At 43.1% G+C, this 8932-nt stretch overlaps 1 protein-coding gene across 1 annotated transcript; it reads right to left on the minus strand.

The window, feature by feature from the left end:
- Positions 1 to 3489: 3489 nt before the first annotated feature.
- LOC145518854 (sperm-associated antigen 11A-like) lies at positions 3490 to 5840 on the minus strand. Its single transcript, XM_081523896.1, has 2 exons — positions 5786 to 5840; positions 3490 to 3677 (listed from the first exon to the last, which is right to left on the minus strand). Exons 1-2 carry the CDS (start codon positions 5838 to 5840, stop codon positions 3490 to 3492), a joined length of 243 nt encoding a protein of 80 aa, XP_081380022.1.
- Between the last annotated feature and the right edge of the window lie 3092 nt (positions 5841 to 8932).

The raw sequence follows: 8932 nt of genomic DNA on the forward strand, positions 1-8932 counted from the left end.
AGTCACTGAGTTGTATCCAAACCCAGGGACTGTAGCACACCAGGCTCCTCTGTCCATGGGATTATCCCAGCAAGAATACTAGAGTGGGTTGCCATTTCCTCCCCCTGGGGAGGAAGGGGGATCTTCCTGACCCAGGGATCAAATCCACGTCTCTTGTATCTCCTGCTTGGCAGGCAGATTCTTTACCACTGAGCCCCCTGGGAAGCCCCTCTCAGCTCTGTCCTCAAAGACCCCAAGACACGGGGAGAGCAAGTGCCTTCATCTGAAGAGTCCAGATGAACATGACAAAGATGATCGACATTCAGCTGAGGGACTGTTTCACCCATGAAGGGTTCAAACACCCTCTCATGCTATAACTGTACAAAGAGCTTGTGTAAATGTGTCCATGTATATGCGTGTCTGTATTTTCATTGCTGAATTGCTCCACCTACAGGAATTCAAATACAATGTGTACTATTTCCACATGGAAAAACAATCTCAAATCACTCTCCCTGTGTCTTATTTGAATCAAGAAGATTCCAACATTAAGTAACAAAAGTTTAATGCCCCTTTTGAGATCAGCGGATACAAACATCACAAATGAAGAGCGTGACAGGGATGAGTTACAGGACTAGAATTCGGGGGTTTTGATTCCTTGCTCAAGAGTCTTTCCATGATTGCTTCTCAACCTTTTGGCTAAGATCAAACGAAGAGTCTTTCCATGACACTGTGTTGCCTATGTGGGGGTGGGGAGAGCAGATGGTTTTGTTAAATGACCTTTCAGGCCCCTTTTTGGCCTAAGATTCCGTGTCTGGCGGGCAGTGGGTGGTGGGTGAACATTCACGGTGGAGACTCTTCAGGGCTTCTGCCAGCCTCGCTCCTCTAGTTCTGCTGCTCCCAGTGGGGAGCAGGGAGTCCTGAAAATGAATGGGTCACGTGCTCAGCTATAAGGCAGTGCAACAGGGACTGGTGAGAGCTTTGTCCTACTTTCTGGCCAATTGTGAGAGAGAAGAGGGGGAGGCAGGCGTTAGGCTGTGACAGGGATGTGGCGATCATCACAGGGGGGTATCCCATGTCCTGTCCTTGAGTCAGAAAGGACAGCAGCAGCAGTGGACTGAAGATCTGTCTGAGGCTTGAATTATTCATTCCTTCATCTGTTTCACATCGACTGTGCTTGGCTGGTCACTAAAGTCCCGCAGAGGAGTAAGACCCAGACCTCTCCTGAGGATTTCCAAGTCCACCGAGAAAAGGAGACATGTAAGTAAATAATAGCAGTCCAGTGACAGGTCCTAAAAGGGGAGGAAGTGAAGTGAAGTCGCTCAGTCCTGTACGACTCTTTGCGACCCCATGGACTGTAGCCTACCAGGCTCCTCCATCCATGGAATTTTCTAGGCAAGAGTACTGGAGTGGGTTGCCGTTTCCTTCTCCGGGGGATCTTCTGCTTTACCGTCTAAGCCACCAGGAAAGCCAAAAAAAGGGGAGGAGGGGAGCACCAAGGAGCCTGAGGGCCATGAGCTATAGTGACCGATTCCGCTATGCTGGGCAGGGGAGGGGCCGGGAGGGGCCTGAGTGGGGGACGTTGGAGCCCTTTGGAGTCTAGGGAGGGCCTGCCCTGTTACTCATTAGCCATCTCAGAAGAGGAAGCTGCATCTTTGAGATGAATGGTGGGCAATAATTATATTTAGCTCAGAAAAAAAGAGCCATGGAGAAGGTGTATAGACTTCCCGAGTAGAAATCCTGAACCCTGTTGGTCCCAGTCAAGTCCCTCTGTCCCCTCCTGGCTGTCCAGGGCCCAGGATCACCACTGGAAAGAGTCCAGCCCCTCCTGGGTCAGTAGAGGGTCCATGCTCCCAACTCCATTTCCACCAAGAGAAGAGACTTGCCCAAATCCTGGGTGTCCCCCCTGCCCTGCTCCCAGCTAACCCTGATCATTGATGGGGCACTGATTCTACACCCACGTGGGAAGCTGTGAGGGGTCTCAGAGGTCTAAACCATCTCCCTCATTTTATTTTTGAGGAAAATAAGGCCAAGAGAGGAGGTAGAACCAGACCCCAGTTCCCCAGTATTCTGGACACGGGCCCATCCCTGTGTGTATGTGTGTGTGTGTGTGTGTGTGTGTGCACGCACGTGCGTGCGTGAAATCTCCAGGGGACAGAGATGTGGGACATGGAATGGCAGGACTCTTGGCAGAGTATGTGTATGCCTGCCCTGAAGCACGGAGAGTGTCATGTTTCACTTGGGAGCAAGACCTAAGCCTGAGTGAGATCCCTCCCCAAGCAGACAATCCCTGCAGGTCTGAAACTGGCCCTCAGTCCTTTGAGGGTATGACCAAGGGCTCCACAGAGATGCCTGTGATTAAGACAGGCTCCACTCTTCACAATCCCACGAGCCTGTCTGATGGTATTTAGGAATCAACCAAGAGTGAGTGTAGGAGGGCCTGGGGAGAAGCCAAGGCATTGCGCTGAGTGTGGATGGACGCTTGAGCTGGAAATCAAGACAGGAACCCACAGGCAGATCTTCCTTGTGACTCTTAGAGTAAATTCAGCTTATGAGAGAGCAAACTGGATTCAGACAGTGAACACAAATATGGAAAGAAGGTACCTTATCAGGCTCTCTAACTGGTCTAGAAAGAGTCTGGCACATGGTCTCGTACATCAGGACATTTGCTTTTATTACTCTTTTACATTTATTACCTATAATTAATATTTGCTGCCCTTCAGATGACTGCTCAAAGATATGGGATGGGTGACAAGTTTCAGCAGATTCAGAGAAAAACAAAGGACAGCGGGTTGTGAACGGCAAGTCCTGCATTGCTCTGTTTACTCAGAATTATGCTGTTTAGACAGAACACAGAACAACAAGCATTGGTTTGGTAATACCCATGCCAGGAGGAATCCACTCGTGAACTGCTAACCTGGGGATGTGCACTTAACCTTCTGATTTCCATCTTCTTCCCATCCCTAAAATGAAACTGCCTCAACCTTATCACATACTCCATAAGACTGCGTTGATCAACCGAGATAACCTCAGATTGTTTGAAAATTTTTTAAAATCCTATTTACATGTGACCTATTGTTATTGTGACTTGAAGAGGCTGTGGAAAGGGGATCAGGCGCACGATAGTCTGGGAATCATTAGGATAAGGCTGGGCTCAGGTTTGATGAGAAGAAAGATGTCATTTGGTGGAAAAAAGATCAGCAGACCAGCTGCATTTCTGACTCTCTGAAGATGAGCTGGATTTGCACTTTGGTTTCTGGTCTACCCCTAACTGTGGGCAGTCCCTGGAAAGGAGGTGAATATTATGAAATTCTGAGAGTCTTTAAAGAAAAAAAAAACAAAAACAGAAAAAAGGAAAGTAGGCAAGCTTTCGGGAAAAATCTTTTATCAGACCTTCACTCTTGATGCTGGATTCATTCAGCAAATGTTTGTTGAGCACCTGCTATGAGTCACACGTTCTTCTAAACCCTCAGCATACTTCAAGATCCTGTCTGCTTTCTGGAAGCTTATGTTCTAGGTGCCTGATCCGCCATCCATCTCTGGTTTGTATTTTCTTTCTTCCTCTGAATGTGGTATGCAGCACCTATTCCAGGGGTCAGAGCAGATTTCAGATTTTTTCTCACCAGAACGGCAGAAAAAAAGTCTACAGGTTCCATGTTGCATAAGGCAGATAATATTTCTAATTCCAGGTGGAATATCCCCTGTGGATAGAACAAATTAACAAATTAGTTCACACAGCAAAAGAATAAAGGATAAACATAGGCCACCTCCACAATGTTTATCATACTCTTAAAAAATTGTCTAGACAGGTTCCAGTTCAACTGGAACAATAAAACAGGGATGATAACTTTTTTTGTTGTTGTTCAGTTGCTAAGTCATGTCTGACTCTTCGCAACCTCATGGACTGTAGCATGCCCAGCTCCTCTGTCCTTTACTGTCTCCCAGAGTTTGCTCAGATTCATGTTCATTGGGTCAGTGGTTAATCTATGAACGTGAATGAACATGAATCTAACCATCTCATCTTCTGCTGCCCCCTTCTCTTTTTGCCTTCAATCTTTCCCAGCATCAGGGACAATAATCCATACCTCTAAAAGTTGTTGGGAAGGTATATATAATACATGTATTTGTATATGTTATTGTATTGTGTCAAGCTTCTCAAGCCTCCTGGTGGTGGGTGTGAGCTAATACAGTAAGGAAAAACAGAGGGAGTTTTGGAGAACAGAGTGGAATGATTGGAGGGATGAGTCTTCGTCTTTAGGAAAATAGGGAAGTGTTCTGATCCTCAGTCTGTGGCCTAATTTTCAGTTTTACAGCTTAAAACGAAATAAAGGAAAGAAAACTGACTTCTCCTCACCATGACTTGTGGATCTATAGGTCAAGCAGAACTACCCAATGTTCCCATAAGGAAAGCATTTTCTATTTGTCACAAGATAAAAAAAAAACTACATGTGGTAATGGATGTTGACTGGACTTAGGGTGATTATTTTGCAATCTATACAAATATGGAATCATTATGTTGTACACCTGAAACTAATATTGCATGTTGAATATATCTCAATTTTTAAAAAATAGCATTTTCTATTTGGGAATGAGATGGTCGAAAGAAAGGTGTTATATCAGATCTGCAAAAGTCAATCTGTGATGACTCAAAAAAAACCCCCAAAACCCAAAAAACCAAGCTTTGCTAGTGGCTCAGCAGTAAAGAAGCCACCTGCCAATGCAGAAGACACGGGTTCGATCCCTGATTCAGGAAGATCCCATATTCCAGGAAGCAGCGAGGCCCACGTGCCACAACTATTGAGCCTGTGTTCTAGAGCCTGGGAACCACAACTACTGAGCCCAAATGCCGCATCTACTGAAGCCCGAGCTCCCTGGAGCCCATGCTCCCCAACAAGAGAAACCATTGCAATGAAAAGCCTGCACACTGCAATGAGGAATAGCCCCCGCTCGCTGCAACTAAAGAAAAGCCCGTGTGCAGCGATGAAGACTCAGTGCACCCCAGAATAAATAAATAAATAAAATTATTCAAAAACCAAAACAACAGTGTTGGTCTTATATGATTTAAAAAAACAACCTTGCATAATATCCCATCTCTAAACAGGGTACACTCTCTGAGCCTATGTCATCTCAGCTCTACCATGGTTTGGAGAGGAGCCCAATGAAGCGATGGGCGACATACCTAACGAAAGTCAAAGAACCACAGCCCAGAAATCTGGAGATCAGGGCTGGCCTCACTTCTCCCAGTAGCTAATGATTTCTCCTTGGATAACTCATTTAACTGCTTGTGCCTTGGATTTCCTCTTTAAAATAGGCTCTCTGTGGAAGCTGGAGGAACGCTATCATCAGTAGGAACTGCTGCCGTGACCGTGATTGTAAATTGCTCTGCAGGACAGCAGCCTTTCTCGGGAGTGTGGTTTCCTCTCCCGGTAAAGTGTGAGGCTTCCATAGAAGATTCATTCCCTTCCAGCTTTGACATTTGGGCTACAGTAGTTTCTTTCTGCAAACTTTTCTCAGACTGTGATGAATCTTTTTTATTTGTATTGGAGCAAAGATGCCTCTATGACTTGTTTTATGACCCTGAAAACTCATATTTAGCCTCTAAAAACCTTTTTGTAGGGAAGATCAAAATGGTCCAGAGCTGAGCCCCAGAGGGGTCTACCTGCACCCACCACCAACACACAGACACCTCCCGCCCACCCCCGCCAGGGACACACACATCAGGGGAATTCCTGCACAGCCTTCCCCAGCCTCTCTCAGCTCATCCCTGCTGGTTGGGAGCAGCTTTCTACCCTGGCCAGGAGACATTTACCTGAGTTCATTTGGACCAAACAGAAGAGAACAGTGAACAGAAAGAGGACCTTCATGTTTTAAAGTTCCCTCAGGTCTCCCCGTCCTGCTGTGCAGAAAAGCAAATCTGATGAAAGAGCCAAGTGGAATGGAGAGGACAGGTCACAAAAATGGGACATTTATAGGTTTGGGGACACTAATGAGGAATGAGCACATTTATCTGGTCTACTGACTAAGGCTGTGGGCAGAAGTTACTGGATACGCTTTTCTGCCTAAAAATAGACAGGCTTCATCGTATTCAGGACCTGACCAATAACTTGGCACACAGAGGCTGCAGTGGCAGAAGAACCACTGGAGTGATGGTTACTTAGCACCTGGTGCTGGGCCAGATGATGGCGACAGAGACATGCAAAGACGTGGTCCCTGCCTTCTAATAGCTTCTGACTGGCCAGCATCTACCGCAGTTGGACACATGGACACACCCCCAGGTGCATAATAGCTACAAGACCCTTATAGCGAGGTCTCCTGCCCCTGTTTAACCAATTTGCAGCAAACATATTTGACCACGAGTCTTACCGAAAAAATGGATTCTGACAAAGAGATGTCAGGTGGCAGTCCCATACTTCTGGAGGTGAGTAAGGGCACAGGTGAGTGGGGTGGGCACCCAGAAGAAGAGGGGGCAGACATTCAATTCAGAGATTCCAGTTCTAGAAAGCTTAAGCAAAGGAAGTGGGTCCTAACAAACGATAACCTTATTCACTGGCTTGTCTGTACTTTGTAAAAGCACCTACTAAAATAGGGCCTAAGGGGAAGTTACTTGGGAATTTTACCTCTCTGTACCAACAGAAAGGTCCACAAAGCACTATGTAATTATAAAATAGATATTAAGATAGTATCTATGTGTGATTCAAACAGTAAATAATAAATATTAAAATTTGCAACTCTTTTTTTTGCATGGCTCATTGTTCTGAACCTATGTCTGAAATCACCTGTCGTAAAAACTGCCAACCTAGAGGAGTAGGATGGGGTGCGAGGTAGGAGGGAGGTTCAAGAGGGAGGGATATGCATACCTATGGCTGACTCATGTTGATGTATTGCAGAAGCCAACACAATACTGTAAAGCAATTATCTGCTAATTAAAAATAACTGAAGTTTTAAATGTATAAACAGATTGATATAACCCTGAGAAAACAGGCTTCCATATCAAAACAATATATCCTAAAAGTTCAAGGATTCCAATGAATAATTACAATTCTAAATGCATCTCTCCATAAGAGAGAAGGAATACTGTTCAATGAAAACACTGAAGTGTATATACCCAAATGTATGGGTCATTTTTTTAAAAAGTCACCTTCATAAATGACACAATAAAAAGCATGCTTTATAATTTGTATTCATCCTCACTATTTATACCGACCTGATGTAGAGAACATTTACGGTAAAGGTGTATGGTATATTTTTTTCTAGCAGTAAAGCCCGAATAGTTGTGAAATTATAGTTTGGAAACTGTTTTCTGTACAGTTAGAAATTTCATGAACTATGTTGGAAAATCAGCTCATTTGGGTGAGAAATAAATTAATAGTATCAGGTTTTATCACCCACATTTTCCCCTACACTTTAACCTATTCTCAAGTCAGTCACAGACTTGGAATGCAATCGCTAAGGAATAATTGCATAAACAGTCTGGAGAATCAGGTGTGCCATTCTTAAGGAAGCTAAAGTAGAAAATCAAGTTCATTGAATGGTCTTATTAATCTGGCCATAGGTTCATTGGTTTCTATAATTACAGGGTTGAAAGAAACTAAAGTTCATTTTGTTCCAATACAGAAGATAGTTATTCTGGTGTGTATTACACTTATAAATAGAAGAAAACAGTATAAGGAGAGATGAAAATTACACGGATTTGAAACATTTGATAATAGCTAAACATTTTAATGCCATTACGAGATGGTTGGATGGTATAACCAACTCAATGGACGTGAGTTTGAGCAAGCTCTGGGAGATGGTGAAGGACAGGGAAGCCTGGCGTGCTGCAGTCTATGGGGTCACAAAGGGTCAGACATGACTAAGAGACTGAAAAACCACATCAAACATTTTTATATATTAAGAAAACTTGATACAAGTAAACAATAATTAGCCAAACAGCCCAATTAAAAAATTGGGCACAGGACTTACATAGACATTTCTCTAGAGAAGAAATACAAATGGCCAACAAGCATATGAAAAGATACTCAACATCATTAATCATTTGGGAAATGCAATCAAAGCCTCAGAGAGATACCACTTCATTTGCCCTAGGATAATTATTAAAAAAAAAAGTAACAAGAATAATACATTGGAAAGTAGACAGTATTAGTAACAGTGTGGAGAAATCAGAACCTTCATACACTGCTGGTGGGAAAGTAAAATGGTGCGGCTATTGTAAAAAAAGTTTGATGGTTCCTCAATAAATTTAGGAAATACTTATTTTTATTTTATGTATTTGAATAATATTTTATTTATTAAAACAAAACAAATGAATGTTCTTAGTATCACAGTTCACAATCACCAAAAAGTGGAAGTACACAAATGTCCATCGATGGATGAATGGAAAAATGAATTGCGATGTAGCCATATAACGGACCATGGATGAATCTAAAGATTGTCATACTGAATGAAGTAAGTCAGACAGCGAAAGACAAATATCATATGATATTGCTATACATGGAATCTTAAAAAAATGGTACAAGTAACCTTATTTACAAACAGCAATAGAATTATAGATATAGAAAACAACCTATCAGTTATTAAGGGGGAAAGGGGAGGAAGGGATAAATTGGGAGACTGATTGACATATACACACTGCTATATATAAAACAGAAAACTAATATACTATTAATTAATGACTACACAGTCATTAACAAGCGTCTTTTAATTTTATGGCTGCAGTCACCATCTGCAGTGATTTTGGAGCCCAGAAAAAAAAAAGTCTATTACTGCTTCCATTGTTTTCCCATCTATTTGCCATGAAGAGATAGGGTCAGAAAACTAAGATCATGGCATCCAGTCCCATCACTTCATGGCAAATAGATGGGGAAACAGTGGCTGACTTTATTTTTCTGGGCTCCAAAATCACTGCAGATGGTGACTGCAGCCATGAAATTAAAAGACGCTTGCTCATTGAAAGAAA

The sequence above is a fragment of the Giraffa tippelskirchi genome, chromosome 8 (assembly GCF_054371585.1).
Source record: "Giraffa tippelskirchi isolate mGirTip1 chromosome 8, T2T-mGirTip1v1.2.pri, whole genome shotgun sequence".
NCBI lineage: Eukaryota > Metazoa > Chordata > Mammalia > Artiodactyla > Giraffidae > Giraffa > Giraffa tippelskirchi.

Bases quoted from the DNA above. Each gene is read 5' to 3' on its own strand.
- LOC145518854 (XM_081523896.1), bottom strand. From the start codon at position 5,840: ATGAAGGTCCTCTTTCTGTTCACTGTTCTCTTCTGTTTGGTCCAAATG. The intron at 3,678-5,785 runs GTAAATGTCTCC...TTCTATCCACAG, and splicing joins TTTGGTCCAAATGAACTCAG to GGGATATTCCACCTGGAATT.